At 43.5% G+C, this 17,438-nt stretch overlaps 1 protein-coding gene across 2 annotated transcripts in view; it reads right to left on the reverse strand.

The window, feature by feature from the left end:
- Nucleotides 1-1,932: 1,932 nt before the first annotated feature.
- Nucleotides 1,933-17,438, reverse strand: part of Slc9a6 (solute carrier family 9, subfamily A (NHE6, cation proton antiporter 6), member 6) — a 57,657-nt gene continuing 42,151 nt past the window's right edge. For both annotated transcript variants that reach the window (XM_005404602.2, XM_005404600.2), the window contains 4 exons: nt 13,543-13,573; nt 11,115-11,194; nt 6,774-6,879; nt 1,933-3,639 (listed from right to left, as the gene is read on the reverse strand). In XM_005404602.2, the coding sequence (XP_005404659.1) occupies nt 3,367-3,639; nt 6,774-6,879; nt 11,115-11,194; nt 13,543-13,573 (490 nt within the window). In that variant the 3' untranslated portion in view covers nt 1,933-3,366. The remainder of the gene's footprint in view (nt 3,640-6,773; nt 6,880-11,114; nt 11,195-13,542; nt 13,574-17,438) is intronic.

Raw genomic sequence — 17,438 nt, forward strand, 5'->3', positions numbered from 1 at the left:
TTTCCAATTCATCTCGAAGCCTTGCCTTGCATTCTCTTGATGGTGTACTTCTTGCCAAGAGCCTTCAGCTAAAAGTCAAAAGAACAACTATACTTTCGCGTCCCTGCATTCCGGCACTGTGTCAGGTTAACTAATGCGCTCACTCCAATCTAAGGTAGGGCTTTGTGTGGTGAGAAAATCTGAGTTAGTTCAAGCAAAGAGCCTGCTGCATATACGCTCCCACCTGTGGCTCTCCCTGGGCTGTGGGTAAGGATGCTGGAGTGGATGGTGACAAAACAGAACACAGAGATTGGCTGGTGCCATTAACCGGACTAGAGAAAGTTCCTGTCACCAAATTAACCTACAGAACATCTCATGTACAAAAAGGGAGATGTACCTTTAACTCGGAGGAAGGATTATTTGGGCAATCATGCTTGCTTTCAAGCACACATTGACCTGTCTCTCAAACTGGGTACAGAACCAGAGTCACCCATATAATGGAATTAACATGTTCATGACATTCTCTGCTTCTGAGCTAACAGGCTACAAATCAATGTAATGGAATTCAACTGCTTTTACCTATATTTCTTAAATGGTCCAATTGTGACCCTAAGTAAATATATCCAACCTTGCCTATAAGCAGCAAAACTTTGCCACCCCATAAGTTCATTTCTGTGAGGTTTCTGTTTCTTTATAAAACATCAGCCTTCCCCTTTTCCAGTAGGTATACAGGTAGAAAAATAAATGAAGTCAGCGCTCTTTATGTGTGTCTAGAATAAGCTGAGACTCAGTATGGTGAGTGGTTATTTGCAAGGCTATAATTTTAATGACAGCTTTTCCTAAAAGAAACCACTATAACATCTGTCCAAGTACTCCAAGGAAAAACAAAAAATACATAAAGATTAAAAGTCTATTACTTCAACAGCACATTGTCAAACACAGACAACTAGGATAAAGGCCAAGAGACCTTAAAAATAACCTCAAAAGATGCAACATTCAAGTCAATCAAACATGTAGGTTCTGCAATCAACAGAAAACAGGTCCAAGAGCAGTTCTACTTGTGCAGGATGGTAACTCAGGCTGTACTTCATCAAAGTTCATTCAGGTGTCTCAATCGGATAGGTGTCTGAGCAGAGATGGTTTTCTCTTCTTTGCACGGAAATGTGTACATTGATTTGAGCAGAAGAGAATCTTCCAGATGCTGCTATAAGCACAGCAGGCTTGGTTCCCCTTTGATAAAGTACTAAAGGCAGATTTAGTGGACTCAAGCTTTATCAGTTTTCCTAATGCATGCTGAAACAGAAGAGTTACAGAATTTGTCATGCTAAGTATTTACAGCCAGTTTCATAAAGTGAGCTCAGTAACCTGACAGAATAAAAAAGGTAGTTGTTAAATTATTGTATAACCTTTTACAACTTGAGTAACTCTGTGGGTAAATAACGCTGACATTCAAAGCCCCTCAAACATACATTAACAAGAAATTATTTACCGCATGAAGAGGCACACATCATATAAAACGTACACTTCACAGGAGGGAGTCCTGCATAGCAGGAAAGTCGCTACCACTACATAACAAATGGCTATGCCAACAGTCAAGGCTGCCACTGAAGGGTACAACATGAAAATTCCCTTAATATCTCAAGGAGTGTTTGCGATAGCACAGAACCCTTTTGGAGAACAAGTATGTATTTTGCTTGGAAGGATTTTTTGGTGAGAAATTTGAACATCACATTCAATAAAGTGATTTTCTAATTGGGTAAGATTTAAGGCAATGCTACTCAGACCTGAGGAAAAAAAATTCACAAGGGTGTATATTGTTCTTCTGAGTCAGTAACAGAATCAACATAAAAAAAGTATTTCTCACGGCTGGGTGTGGTGGCGCAGGCCTGTAATCCCAGCACTCGGGAGGCTGAGGCAGGAGGACTGTTGCAAGTTCGAGACCAGCCTGGGCTACAAAGTGAGCTCAGGGCCAGCCTGAACTGCATAGCGAGACGCTGTCTCTAAAGGGCAAAAAAAAAAAAGTATTTCTCTTCTAAGTGTTGAACGCATCGTTAGGTATTTTCAGCATTACAAAATAGACTCCACTTGCATACTATGAATATGAAATGGGAATTTTTTCTGTGCTCTTCCTTGAAAACTGTAAAAATAAAAACTCACATGGCAGCTCAGGTATTTAATATTAAAAATAACATGACAATGAAGACAACTATCCCCAGTGCACACAAAGGAGCCACCTCACCATAAATGCTCCAGAGCATATTACTCTTATGACTGCCTTTGGTGTAGTATGGGATGACCATGGATTCATAAATTAACTTTTCACATCTACTACAGGCTAACAAATAACAATATGACACAGGAAGTTTAAAAATTTTACATTTTGCTCCTGCCTGGCTGCTCAAGAGCAGCAATTTAAATCATTATAAAAACTTCTGACAACAAAGCTTGCTATACAGATAAAGTACATGATCAAAAATTAAGCAGCAATTAGATTCTTATTTAAACTTATCTGGTATATTTACATATTTGGGAAGAGAGACCGCCGACTCCTCCATCCTCTTTACTCCTTCCTTGCCCTCTGCCCCCTCTCCACCTGCCCAGTGCCCTCCAAATGCAAATCAAGTGCCCTGAACTCTGTACACCTGTACTTTGGCAAAGCCAGCTGGATGCGACTCCTACAGTCTTGGCCTGGAAGCAAAGCCCTAAGGTCTTGGAGGTGATCTGCAATATATGGTGGTCAGTGAATCTGTTCTTTCATAGCAAGGAGGGAAAAGGCCCCCGCATGTTGCTCTCCAACCCGAATGGGGAAGATCAAAATGCTGTCAGTTCCTTGCACCACAGTGGGCCACAAGAGAAAAGGAAAGAAAAAGGTCACGACAAAGGCAGCAGCAATCAACAGACGTTTCCGACAAAGGAACCTCTCCTCCCTGGGTTCCCTAGGAAATAACATCCCCTCATCCCTCTCCCTCCCTCACCGCGCACACACACATACACACGCGCGCACACATATACACGCACATACGCACACACAAATTAATTCTCATCACAAGAACTTGGTACTCTGGATAAGTGTCAGGTAAATATAAGAAAGAGTAACTCTGTCACTTTTTATACGTCAACTGAGACATAAAGCTAACAGAACACACAACATCACTGTGAAAGTAACTTTCTAAGACAGATCCAGCCTACATAGTGCGGCCATCAAAACTTAAAAGAAGAGTTTGCTCACAATCTGCCTTGTACAGGATATTTCTATTCTTTCGATGCCATATAAATAGCATTTATATAGCTTACACATTCAGAGACATGCACTAGGACTTTTTAGGTAGTACAAATTTCTTCACAATCACATGTGCAAATTATACAAATCACTAAGTATTAATAAGCTTAGGCTGGGCTGTGTCTCGTATCATCTAAAGAATTTAACGCGGGTTCAGAATCATCCATAGGAAGAACCAGGCGCGTCCCTCGAATGACCAGTTCATGGTCTCCAAATGCAAGCTCCCGATCCAAGGCATCTTCAGAGCTGTTGCCCATAAATCTCCTGGGGGCACTGGACGGTCCCGACTCTGTGTTCACAGTAGAATCCCCGTACGTCAAACTGATATCTCCATCATTCAGAATCAGATCGGAGTCATCATCTTTCAGTTGCTCTTGGTTCTAAACACAAATGAAAAAGGTTAAGAATTGTTAAGAAATTCAAGAACCATTGCCAATAGGAGAATTTTTGCAATTCGCTATTTCACACTCTTCAGCGGAAACCTACTGCCCTCAGGATAAGGTCTGTCGTCCTCACCTTGGTTCAGCAGACACAGTGTGACTTGGTCCCTTCAGCCTCCTCTTCCACCACAACCTGTCTCTCCCACCCCAACGGCCCCACTGAGCGCCCACCAGCTGCCCCGCTCTCCGGGGCTTTCTCTTACCTCCAGACCACCCTACACACTGTCCCCTCCACTCCCGCCACACGACCAGCACCTAGGCCTTACTTCCTCCTCAAGTCCTTCTGGATCTTCCAGGTCTGGGTTAGATGGAGCCTCCTGCCATGTTCTCAAGAGCACGGTGCCCCTGAGTGCTCCCTACAGCAGCACTCGCTCCCATACTCAGCAGTGCGACCCCAAGGGGCTTAGAGTGTGCAGGGCAGCGGGAGGAACAGACCAATACATGCATGACTCATCACCAAAGGTTACCTCATCCAACCGCCTGACCCGGTCTGGCACACAGAGAGATATATATCAAGTCCTCACTGTGTACTTGTCTCCCAGCACCTAAGCTCTGGTTTGAATGGAAACTCTGAGGTCAGACCAGTAAACTTAATAAAGTTCTACAGAAGGGCAAAAAGTAAAAAATATAGAGTCATTTTGGTAAATAAAAAGGTAGATGCGTGCATAGAAAAGTGTGGAAATACAGTCAACATGAGTTCCGCATGACAGCACTGCTGCTAAGTTTTATTTTCTTTATGTTTCTTTACTATCAGAAATTTGCTGTCGCTAGAAATTTCCCTACATACTCAAAGACAGACAAAGGGAAACTAAAAAATAAAACCATGCCGCCAACCAGAGAGAATGCTCTTCTAACTTAGTTACAGCAGTAAGTCTAACTACTGCCACACGCAGTGATGTAGCAGAGCTCCGTGCTCCTTCACACGTCAGCAGGGGCGCCATCAGCTTCTAACCTTTTCATAATCGCGGAAGTTTGGGTCCGTGTTCATCAAATTTTAAAGTGCTCCAATAATTGATCCAACGATTTTACCTTTAGAAGGCATCCCACATGCAGTACTTTTATCCCTGGGTAAATTTATATGTAAATGGATATTAAAAATATATAACCACTATAAGTATTGTTTGCAAAAGCAAAAAAGGCAATGATTTAAATATCTGTCTGTGGGAGACCAAACAAGTAAATTTCCACATAGCCACAGATGGAATAGTGTATCAGCATGAAAAAGAAGGCAACAGTTTTAATGTACTTTTATGATGTATCAGTAACTGGAGAAAAATAAGAGTGAGACAGTACACGTTACAGTCCCACAGTGTATAAAACAAAGCCACTCACACACATGTAAGTTTGTACGGATAAACTACATTAGGAAGTTTCTACTGTAAAACTTTACTAAAGACTGCCTCTGGGGAATGCAAGAGGAAAGCCAATGTTATTTTTCACTTCGTATATTCCATACTTTTTAAGGATTTAGCTATGAGTATATTAGTTTTGGAATTTAAAAAAGTAGTTAATAACAAAAATGATATAAAAATCAAGTTTGATGGCTGCTATGGGGTAACATTTTATTCTCCCCTGCAGATGCTGAAGGCCTAACCTTAGCACCTGTAAATGTGACCTTGTTTGGAAACGGGATCTTATGTGGAAGCAAGGTGGGCCCTGATCCAAGGACCGATGTCCGCATGAGAGAGGGAAATCTGGACATAGAGACAGGTGCATGCACAGGGAGGACGCCACGTGGAAACGAAGGTGGAGAGACTGGGATGGTGTGTCCGTACGTCACGGAATGCCACAGGCTGCCCACGAAGCCCCCGGAGCTAAGAGGGGCCTAGAGGGTACCAATCCTGCGCGCACCCTGACCTTAGCCTTCTACCACAAGGACTGTTAACAGGACAGTAGGTTGCTGGTGTTCAAGCCATCAGTTCCTGAGACTTACAGCAGTCCCAGGACTCTCATACAGTGCTCTGTTATGTTTTGCTATATTCCACAGGACATGTGGTCCGCTTCTGGTGATAGCAAGTGGCGCTCTGGAATCCAAGAGCGAAGAGTCACTGCCTGAAGGCGTAGATCTGGCTGAACCCTCTGCATGGCCACGTGAGCTCCCAGGGCTCGGTGGACAAGGCACGGCTGGAGAGGACGGCCTGCGGCGTGTGTTCTCCCCAGGCCCCACCCCGTCCAGGTGCCACTCCCACACCGCCCAGCCTGCCCCACCCATCCCGCGCGGCCTGCTCTCATGTGCCACCAGGCGGGTGCCGGGTACCTGGAGGGAGCGGGCCCTCCTCAAGGTTGAGTGCTGCGCCTGAGCGGTCAAAACCACCGGGCCACTTGATGCCACAGATTATCTCTGAAGGGTTGGTGTAGGGTCAAAGGTTTAAAAAATGGAAATATTTACAGTTTACAATACTGGCTTTACAGTTTACAATACTATCTTTCACTTTTTTCTTAGTTAAAATATTTACCGTAATACCAATCATACGTTGGTAGCTAAGGAAAAAACGTGCACTCTAGATCTATCCACGCCTCCTAGCAACACAGAAGAGAGGCAGATAAACTTGCCCTAACGTCTAACAGTTAGTAGGTGTGGATAAGGTCCCTACTGCACGGAGATCATCCGAATTCGTTTTAGGGGGCTGGCAGTCAGCACAGTGGTAGAGCACTCGCCTAGCACGTGTGCGGCCCTGCAATGCATTCCGCACACTGCAAAACAACCAAAACAAAACAAGTAAAACCCCAACCACACTCGCGTCCAGATGAAAACATATACATTTCGTGCTGAACTCAGGCCCCATACTACAAACAACTGAAAACCAGCGTGAAAAAGACTTACTCAAATTACCTACAGTAAGATGAGGTACTGTCTCCACCTGTTATCAAATGATATGTCAAAGGCAGTCAGTTGTATTTATCGATTCCAGTGTAGTTTCTGGTTGAGCAAAGTATGTTTAAATTCCCTCTCCGGGATTTTATACCTCAAAGGCCGAAACCCAAACCAAAGTACAACAAAACCAGGAAGCCCTCCTCAGAGCAGCTACGTGGGACCTGCGGAAGAACTGGGGTAGTGAGGAAAAGCCACTTACTTCGTAAGCCTGAGGGCTGGTCAGGCACCTGGCAATGGGCCCGCAGCAGGCTGGGAGCGTGGTGGTGAGGGGAGGCCCGCTGTGCGTCAGCAGAGGCTTCAGGTAGCTGCGCCCACGTTAAGGAAGAGCTGCGCGCATCGTGGCTCCTTTCTTCACACATCTGAACAAACAACTCAGGTGATGGCCGTCACCCTCGCAGTGGACTGACCAGCTCGGTGGTGAAGGGCTTTCACACATGCGCATGCATCTCATCACCGTGTGATGGCAGTGAGACAGCACAGAGAGACCTTACTGTCAGCTCCATTTCACAGTGAGCGACAGTGAGGCGCGGAGAGGTCCCAGACCTTCCTCGGTCTCACAATTAAGAAAATGCAGACTGATCCACTAACCCAGACTGACCTAGCTTCAAATCATGTGTCCATTCCACTACAGCATATGGCTTTTTGAATTTTATTAAAAGCAAAAGGGGCTGGGGATTTAGCTCAGCGGCAAAAGCGCCTGCCTGGCAAGCGCAAGGTCGTGAGTTCGGTTCCTAGTACCGGAGAAAAACCAAAAAAAAAGCAAAAGAAATACATCATCATTTTCAACTTGGCACTGAAGGAAATAGGGAAGGAAGTAAGGAATGATAATGGCAATGGCCAGAGAAGAGACTGAATACTTCAGTAATACAATATAGTAATAAAAGCCTTTAATCACTTCTTAAGGGTTCAGCTGGCCTCCTGAAACTTCACTACCAGGTTGATCCTTTTCCTATAAAGCTGTAATGTGGAAGAAAAGAAAGTCAATTCCCAATACATTTAAATAAACTATGTATCAGGAGCTCCTCTCCTGTATACTCTCATTTTAATATTTGCATATTTTTCAATAAACAAAAATAGATGTGCCAGGTGTGGTGGCGCACACCTGTAATCCCAGTGCTCAGGAGGCTGAGGCAGGTGGATTGTTGTGAGTTTGAGATAAGACTGGCCTACAAAGTGAGCTCAAGGCCATCCTGAACTGCATAGCAAGACCCTATCTCAAAAAGAAAAAAAAAAAAATCCCAGCACTAGGGAGGCTGAGGCAGGAGGATTGCTGCAAGTCCAAGACCAGCCTGGGCTACAAAGTGACCTCAAGGCCAGCCTGAACTACACAGTGAAATCCTGTCTCAAAACGACTAAAAAAACAAAATAGATGTGACCACGCATAATACTTCGAAAAGAAAAGGAGGGAATCACAAGGAAAAGGAGAGAGAGGAGGACAGAGCCATACTTATTCCCCACATTCTAAACTGGAGAGCCTGGACTGTGGTTCGGCGGTAGAGTACTTGCTTAGTGTGCACCATGCCCTGAGTTCATCCCCAGCACCACAAAGAGAGAGGGGGAGAAAGGAACAGGAGGAAAGGGGGAGGGGTGGCGGGGGAACAGGGAGAGGCTGAGGGAGTGGAGACAGAAACTAAGGTTGTGCTCAATTAAAAATAAGAAAGACAACATTTAATGTTCTGAAGTCTCATATTAATAACTTCTAAGTTAAGATCTGGAGCACTGTATATAAACAAACTTTATATATTATCTGGCCACACAAAGTCACTAAGAAACCAGAATGAATTCTACTAGTATACTCAGTTTAGAAATGACATCTCTGTCTAGTACGGAACAGGGTAGTACTGAGGCTAATACATCCTGGTGTTTGACACTAGAACAAATTCCTTAAAAAAAATTATCAAATAATTTGACAAAAGAATAGAAAAGAAAATCCAAATAGCCCTATATCTATTAAAGAAATTAAAAACCTTCCTATACAAAAAGCACAAGGCCAGATGGCTTCATTGGTAAAATCTTCCCAGCTCTTGAGGAATAATAGAACCTTATATTAACTCCTTCAGAAAGGAGAAAAAGAGGGAGTATTCCCCAACTCATTTTATAAGGTCAGAATAATCTTGTTATACAAACTTAACATCCGGGCATGGTAGCTAGCACCTGTAATCCCAGCACTAAGGAGGCTGAGGCAGGAGGATCGCTGCAAGTTTGAGACCAGCCTGGGCTACAAAATGAGCTCAAGGCGAGCCTGAACTGCATAGCGAGACCCTGTCTCAAAAAGACCAAATAAATAAATAAATAAATAAATAAAACAAATTTAACAAGAATGTTACAATAAAAAATCACAATCCAACACCTCTGATGAAAAGACAAAAAAAAATCAGGCACAAAATATTACCAAATTAAATCGAATAATGTACACAAAGAAGAACACATCATGATTAAGTGGGATTTGTTCCAGCAAAGCAAGAATGGTTTAATATACAACCAAGCAATGTAAATCAGCACAATACCAGGTTGAAGGAGAAAAAAAGTAATCATCTCAGTTGATGTAGAAAAATTCTGGTAATACTGATACCTGTTCATGATAAAATCTCTCAGAAAACTAGAAATGAAGGGGAATATTCTTAACTTATTAAAAGATATACTCAAAACCCCACAATTAGCATAATATATATTGGTGTAATGCTGAAAAAAACTTCCCTGAGGTTAGGGACAAAATAAGGGTGCCACTATTATCAATTACATTCCGCAGGGCACTGGAGAGGGTCAGTCAATGTAAGAAGACACAAAAAAGACTGAAAGTTTTACAAGATACTGGAAAAGAAAAAAAATTATTCATAGATCACTGGATTGCACATACAGAAAGTTAAAAAGAATCTGCAAACTACTAGAAATCTTAAGTGAACTTAGTAAGATTGCTGGAAGAAGATCAAGGAACTTTTCCCAAAACAGACCATATCTTAGACTGTAAAACATGCTTAAATAATACATAAGAACTAAAATAGTCCCCTGTTACTATGGGATCACTGCATACTACTGGATCAGTTCATTCTACCAGGGCACTCATTACAATGACCAGGTCTTAGTTGAGCAGTACTTCATAGGGCAGGACCGAGTCAAGTAAGTCTTGACATTTACTTGTATAAGAATACACAGAAAAGAAGCTACTACTCTACTCTTTCTCTACATAAGGATCATTTAATTGTTTTTTATATTATACAGAAAATGTGCAAAATATTTTAGGCAGAAAATACCAAGAAATTTTGTTAAATCAGAGGGATGGGAAAGCCTTAAGAGATATGGGAATGGCTTATGTCCAAAATGCCGAAAATGGAGCCAAAAGCAATGACATAATCTTTAAACAATTTTAAAGAGCCAGGATCTCTTTCCCTAATGGGAGTCTCAAAGCCAGATATACTTGCATTCTTGTTCCATACCATAATTTGATTTTGAAGTACTTGCAAAGAGTAAATGCAAAAATCTAGTAAACAGACTATTATAAGTAGTTACTTCTAATCATAAGTGTCAAGTGCATTTTTCTCAAACATATGAGGCTTTGATCAGAAAGCTGAAACTAAGGAAAAATGTGTTTACGTAGTTAATCCAAATTTGCTTAAATGGAACCTGAACCAGTTTAATTCATCTATTGAAAAATCTTAGCCTGAAATAACTCCATGGCTCCTTTTTCTCGTTCAATTTCAAATAATAAATTAATTTTAATAGAGGCAAAATATTTGTAAAGAGCATGATTTAAACAGGTTCTCAAAAATCAACACTACTCAAAAGTATAGCTATGAAGATGACATACAACAGGACAAGAAGGAAATTACATCATCAATGAAAACATTATTTGTGGCATTCTGAACCGAGTGTCCTCCTCAGGAAAGGCCAAGGAAGGAGAGGCATATCCCTGGCTATTGTGGTACCTAACCTTCCTGCATGGTTATAATGCTTTTCCCTAAGGCAGCCTTTCCTCTTCCACCCCAGTAAGTATAATAGCAAGAATTAAATGCTTTTTATAGGATCTACTAAATTATCCAAAGGACAACAAATATAGGTTTTCTCCACCACTAAACAAGCATCAACAAATATAGGTTTTCTCAACAACTAAACAAGCATCAAAGAAAGTGTCATTCAACCTCTTGAGTCCCTCTATAAAGCCAGCTTCTAAAATAACCAGTCCCAGGGCTGGGGATTTAGCTCCGCGGCACAGCACCTGCCTGGCAAGCACAAGGTTGTGAGTTCGATTTCCGGTACTGGAAAAAAAACAAACAAACAAAAAAAAACAGTCCCTACTATTTTCCTGTGTTTCATTTGTGTGTTTCAATTCATTTGTGTCAATTTCCTCTTCCATTACACTAAGAAAAGAGAAGATTAAAAGTACATTTTGTATTCCTCTTCCAGGCAGAACACCAGGCCTTGATCCCCAGCACCACAACAAAAACAAAACCAACCAACTAAACAAAAAACCCCAAACAGTTGTTATGTTAAATTATAACTACCCATGTCCATCTTATCATTTTTTTTTCTCAGTTAAGGATACTTATGATCGAAGTTGTACCATATTCGGAAGAGCCAAGCACTCTCTGCTTTAGTAGTTCTCCTTTCATTTTCAGGAACACCCTGCAGGCATAGAAGACACAAATCAATACATATACACAGACACAAGTATGTTTCTTACAGTCATTCCTTTGTAGAGTCAGAAACAGAACCTACATAAGATGCTCTCCAACAAGGGTGACATTAGAAATTTAATAGCTTGCATAGTACAGCTCTGGAGTAAGAAATTAGTGCTTTTCTGAACATCTCTATTACTCAAATGGATTAGTAATTTGCTATTGTTACTCAAAAAGTCAATGTGGGATAATTCACCTCTCAAATTCAAAAGATTTACAACTTCAACAGAAAGGCACCTTAAACAGAAAACATCACACCGACATCCTCGTTTGTGAGTTATGGGTCTCCAGGCATTTTCAAAGCTGCTACTCTGTTCTTAACACACCAGTAAAATAAAAACAAGTAGGAAAGTTCCACGGTAAGCCTGACTGGTTAGGAGGGAAAATTAACAGAGCAAGTAGGCATCTTCTAAAATAGCTTCCAGAAGTATAAACTGTGCCCTTATTTGTGATAGGGCAGGGTCAGAGGGAGGGCAGTTAGGCTATCTGGTTAGAGTCCTGGCATGTTGACATTAACTAGTTTGGGTAAATCCTCTTTCGTTTCTGGGTCTGAATTTCTCTTTGTATAAAATGTGCACAGGAGAGACTCTCTAACGCATTTCTCAGCAGTAATATTCCATGGCTCTAAGATTTTCTAGGAGGAGAGTTTAGATTCTGGGTTTCCGCTCCTTCCTGGCCTCCATAATCCTCAGTATGTATCAAAAATCCACAAAACATATAAATACATAAGTCTGTAAAAGTGTGCAAGGACATTATTTGGGCTTACAAGAGCCAAAGGACACCTTCTGTACTTTCTTTTGCATCTTTAGGTTGCACGCCTCCACTTATTTTATTTTTTGGTGCTGGGGATGGAACCCAGGGCCTTCACACTGAGCATTTACATCCCCAGACCTTTTAAAAATTTGAGGCATATTTTTAGTTTATAAATTTATTTAGTTTTGCCTTCACTTCTTGAAGAGCAGCTCATGTGTCCATCTCCCCATCCCTCCCCCATGTTAATGCCTACACACCCAACCTTCACACACACCGTCCTTCCTACAGTGTTCCTCTATGTGTTCAAAATTATTGAGCAAACCGTAGATCCAAGACATAAAGTTTTGAAGGAAGGGGAAATTAGATTTTTATGCATCACCACTGGCAGCAGTCTACCTGGCTCCCTCCCTGCCGCTCCAACTGTTTCGCCTCTGTGCTAACAGAGGTGACACAGCAAGGGGAGACTTAAGCAGAGAGTGATTACACACTTGTCACAGGAGCTGTGTGATAGCTTTACTCTTGTTTTGATACAAGGTGGAGGCACTGCGGAACTGTTACCCCTTCAGCACCACCCTAGCAGCTGGGCATGATGGGAACCTATCCCGCCTGGTTTGTCTAAGTATTTCAAGGCCAGAGAATTCTACTTTAAGGTTATGACCACAAAAGAGGCAAGTACTCGGTATCTCACATTCACACATACACTGGTTACTCAACAGCTAACAAAATTAGCATTTAGGAAATGAATGTGATAAAAAAAAATTGGTTAACCACACCCTGAAGAAAAATATACCAGGGTTTGTTTTAGACAAGAACAAGAACTGTGCTTTGAAGAGACGCCTTCCGCCTTCCAAAACCTAATGTCTGATCTAATGTGCAGCACGGCGTCACGTATTCAGTGGTGCTCAGAAACCACTAAAAAGTGAATGGAAAATACCAGAAAAGGGTGGTCAGTCTAGAGAGAGCAGCCAGTCACACTGTGCACGGTCCAGCAGGCTAGGGTTCACAGGGACAACTGCGAAACTGACACACGGAAGGAAGCAGGCAAGGAAACGAGGCCAAGGCTGAGGCACAGGGCAAGAAAGTGCACTCGCCTGAACAGGCAGGGAGGGCTGGTTCGAGAGTCAGAAGCGCCTGAGCAGCTCTCAAGGGCAGCTGCTGGTCATCCAACTCGAAAGTTACACAGGAAGAGCAGCTGGAGTGGGGCTGACACCAGAGACAGGCCTTCATGCGCACACCAGGGTGGAAAAAGGCTCCCCGTGCCAGAGCAGTCACTTGAAAACCCACGAGTGCTGGAGACTTCGCTGCCCTGTGGCAAAAGCCCAGGGTGGCCCACAGATAGGAAAACTGCCACCCTTGATAACCACACTGCCTAAAAGGTGGTTCCGTCTCTACAGCGCAGAGCGGAAAGCCAGGAATGAAGTCCGTCAAAAGCGGAGGCAGAACAGATCTAAACGGTGGCGTGAAGTCTACGAGAGGCTGTTTTCTTTCTAAACAACTGCACATTCGACAGACATCCCAGGGACAACACAAATGCATATTTACCAAATGTTCTTGGTCTGAATCAACACCAACCCTACAGGAAAAAACACAAAGAGCAAATGAGTTTCTGAAGCCAAGAAAAGTCTAGACACATATGTCCATTGTCAGGCAGCAGTTTTCCTCAGCACAGAAGCTATGCAATGGTTCATGTTTTCTTGCCTCTCTGCGGTTGTTGATATAAAGTTTTTGGCTCCTACCACTTTCCTTAGCAACAGCTTGGATTCTAAGCCAAGCAGGGCAAATGAGTCCCTTCCTGCAATCCCACTTACCAGTTTCAGTAAATAGCGTTTCTTCTCTGCCTAGGAGTCCACTCTTAAGCAGAGTCAGGGAGAGCACCAACACCCCAGTTGCTGAGTAAGAGTTACTGGAAAGTTCCAAAACCCAGGCGGGCACACAACGCAATTCCAGGAGGGAGCTGCCCGTTTTTGGACCCTGCAGCACTCACAGCAACACTCTATTATGATGATGGAAGAAAGGGTCCAATTACAGTGTCTTCATAGGCTACTGGGTAGCCTTGGGTCTTCACCGTTCTTTTCACAGGCATTAAATTCCTCCTCTGGGTAACTCAGGGAACAGCTTCACTAAGAAGTTCTGTGACTCTTCCTAGCCCCTAACACGAGCCCCACCCGTTCTGGATCTTCAGTGCCTCTCCCTGCCCTCCCAGCCGCTCCAGGGCAGGTCCTCATTCGGACTCGTGGGGTCTGTTGTGTAAGGTTTCCCAGCGGCCGGCTTCTCGCCAGAGTTAGCTTGGCTAAAGCACAGAGCTCAACGGGTCATGCCCTTCACAAAGGACCCTGACAGCAGCTCGCAACGCAGAGGATCAAGTGTAGAGCCCTTTGTGTGGCATTTAAGACTCTGCAAACAGGTGGCCGCCTCTCACACCAACCTGCTTCTCCGCCCTCATTCCCCGTCACTCTCTTCCACACGCACATGACTCCCCTGAATCCGGGTCCTTGCGGAGCCTCCATGCCTTTGCTCACGCTGTTCCCTCTGGCTGAAATGTGCTTCCCCTCGTTTCCCTATTCATTTGTTAAATGCCACAGTGCCTGTTCTGTGACCCCTTCACAAGCAGAATTTTTTTTCCTCTGTGCTTTCTTATAATACTCAGCACAGTAGAGTATAGTTATTTATCTGCCAGGCTCCCTGAGAAGACTGTGAGCTCCTTGAGGGTAAAGGCCATACCTCAATTCACCCCTGTATTCTCAGACTCTGGCACAGTACCTAACACACCATACGTGCTCAAACGTCTATCTACTGACTGAACTACTATGGACAACACAGAGGAAACAGCAGTAAGAGAATCTGCAGCAAAGACACGTAACACTCAAGCAAGGAAAACAATGCAAGACCACATATGGAAGGCAAGGGAGTCATGGTCAAGTGCTTGAAAGCAGATGTGTAAGACCGGATTCATAATTCAAAGAAAAGCACTTTTTTATTTTGTTAAAAATGGCCAGATGCTGTTTAACGCCTTCTCAGAGACATTAGACACGAAGCACATTTGTGCATCTCAAGTGACATCTAGTGGTCCTCTAGATAGTGCATTTGTAACACTCAGATGGCCAAATACCCAAAACCAGTATAATAAGCATTTATAGAACTCTTGCTGGGCGTGGTGGTGCACGCCTGTCATCCCAGCACTCAGGAGACTGAGGCAGGAGGATTGCTTTGAGTTCGAGACCAGCCTGGGCTACAAAGTGAGCTCAAGGTCAGCCTGAACCGCATAGCGAGACCTTGTCTCAAAAAAAAAAAAGAACTCGTATTATTTGCCAGGCACTGTACTAGGCACAGGGCAGACAGGAACTACACACAGCCCCTACCTTCAAAGACCTTACAGACACAACTACAGCAGAATCCCTAAGGGTTTCCTGCCAGGGAACACCAGGTTAAAATCTGTGGGAACTCGTTCTTACACAGTCCTACGGACCATGACTCTATCTATCACCTGGGAAATGGGGCTAGTGTCCATCAGACAGTCACGGCAAGGATTCAATGAGAAAATGTATTAAAAGCTGTTTAGAGTGCCAGATGGATCACTGACACTCAGAGGTAGCTATTAACCAATACTACAGTATTACAAGGCTGAAGGAAGTAAGGGCCATGCCAGAGACTTGATGTTATGCAAGCAGAGTGGTTCCAAGACAAAGGACCTGGGAGAAAACCGAGCACACAGGTATTCGGCTGTGTCACTTGCTGGGAGCACAAGAGAATTCCAGGCACAGGAAACATTATGAGCTTTAAGGGCTCAGACACACACACATGAAAAGGAGCCAAACATGACTGTCACAAATTATGTGCAAGGGCACAGGCATGGCCGGCTGACTCTAATTCACTGAGGATCCATCACTCACATGACAGCTAATGAGATCCTCTTCCACTGTAAATGAGATCATGGCACTCCTTTGCTTAAACAGCCTCCGAGATTTCTAATGGCATTTTAAAATGCAAATTCCTCACCACATCCTACAGACCTTAGAGCAGGAGTGCACCAACGGCAGCCCAGGCACCACACTCCCACCCCTCCTGTTTTTGTAAATAAGGTTTTCTTAGAACACAAGTGCACAAGTTGATTTGCATATTGCCCAGGTGAATAGCTGAGACAGAAACTGTATGACTTACACAGCCTAAAATCTTTCTCTCTTGCCCTTCATTGGAAAAGTAATGCAGACTGCTGTACCATACGATTGATGTGTGAACTTTCTGGCTGTTTATGAGACAGGCCAAGTTTGTTCCTGCCTCAGGGCCTTTGCACTTGCTTTCCCCTCTGCCTGGATTGCTCTTATCTTGTCACTCTGGTAGGCTGAGGTCAAAAGTGATCTCTTGGAGACCCTCTTATAACTATAACTACACGCCTGTCCTGTCACTATGCAGAACACTGTTTGAGTGCCATCACATTTAATATCACCTACAGTTGTTACGTTCATTTTTTTTGTTTACTTGCTCACTGTCTGTCTGTTCCAACTAAAGTATGGACTTTATGTAGCCAGGGACCTTTTTCTATCTTCTTACTGCCACTGTCTCTTTTTAAGGAGCAGGGTTTCTTATTCTTCACATGAGTGTCATTTTGGCCCAGATAACCGTTTGTTGGCAGGAGGAGCCTGTCCTGTATACACGGTAGTCTGTTTAACAGCGTCCCTGGCCTCTGCCTGCTAGACACCACCAGCAGCCCTCTCCCAGTTGCGACAGTCAAAAGTGCCTCCAAACACTGCCAAATGTCCCCTCAGAGGCAAAATGATCTCCGCAGAGAAATGCCGAGTTGGAGCCTCCAACAGCGCCTGGCACGCGGCTGGTACACAGTAAGTGTTCACTGCGGGTAAGTGCTCACTGAGTGAACGCATGACATCTGCTGTGTGCAGACATCTGCTCACCGAGCCCTGCCCACAACCCGAGGACACAGGTATTATGACATGGGCTACAGGTGAGAAGACCGAGGTTGTGAAAGATTAAAGAACTTGCCCAAGATCACAGAATCGGTAAGAAGGAAGGAGCAAGAGCTCAAACCTAAGTTTAGGTGTGCACAAATCTTCACCATTCAGTGATCATCAGTATCCTCAAAATAATACTAGACAAACTTAGGGGAGGGGAAGCTTAAGATATAGCGAGGCTGAAAAGTCAAGGAAATAAGAAAACAGAAAGAAGTAATCTAAAACTATGTCACAGAACAGGCTAGGTGGGGCCACCCAAAGAGCTTGCGCAGCTAGTGACGTAGTTTAAACTCCGGGGCGTGTGGGGTTTTTCTTTTGATGTAAGCACAGGTACTCTGAGTGAAGAGCACTACTTTTCCTAAGTTATCTTCCATTTAATGCTGTCCTCCCTAGGAAGTCTTCCTTGATAAGCTGATGAGAAAAGAAAGGAGTTCAGACTTCTCCAACTTACCACCGTCATTTCCTGCTGCACTG

Source organism: Chinchilla lanigera, unplaced genomic scaffold, assembly GCF_000276665.1.
Source record: "Chinchilla lanigera isolate Chin_1 unplaced genomic scaffold, ChiLan1.0 scaffold00088, whole genome shotgun sequence".
In the NCBI taxonomy this organism is placed as follows: domain Eukaryota; kingdom Metazoa; phylum Chordata; class Mammalia; order Rodentia; family Chinchillidae; genus Chinchilla; species Chinchilla lanigera.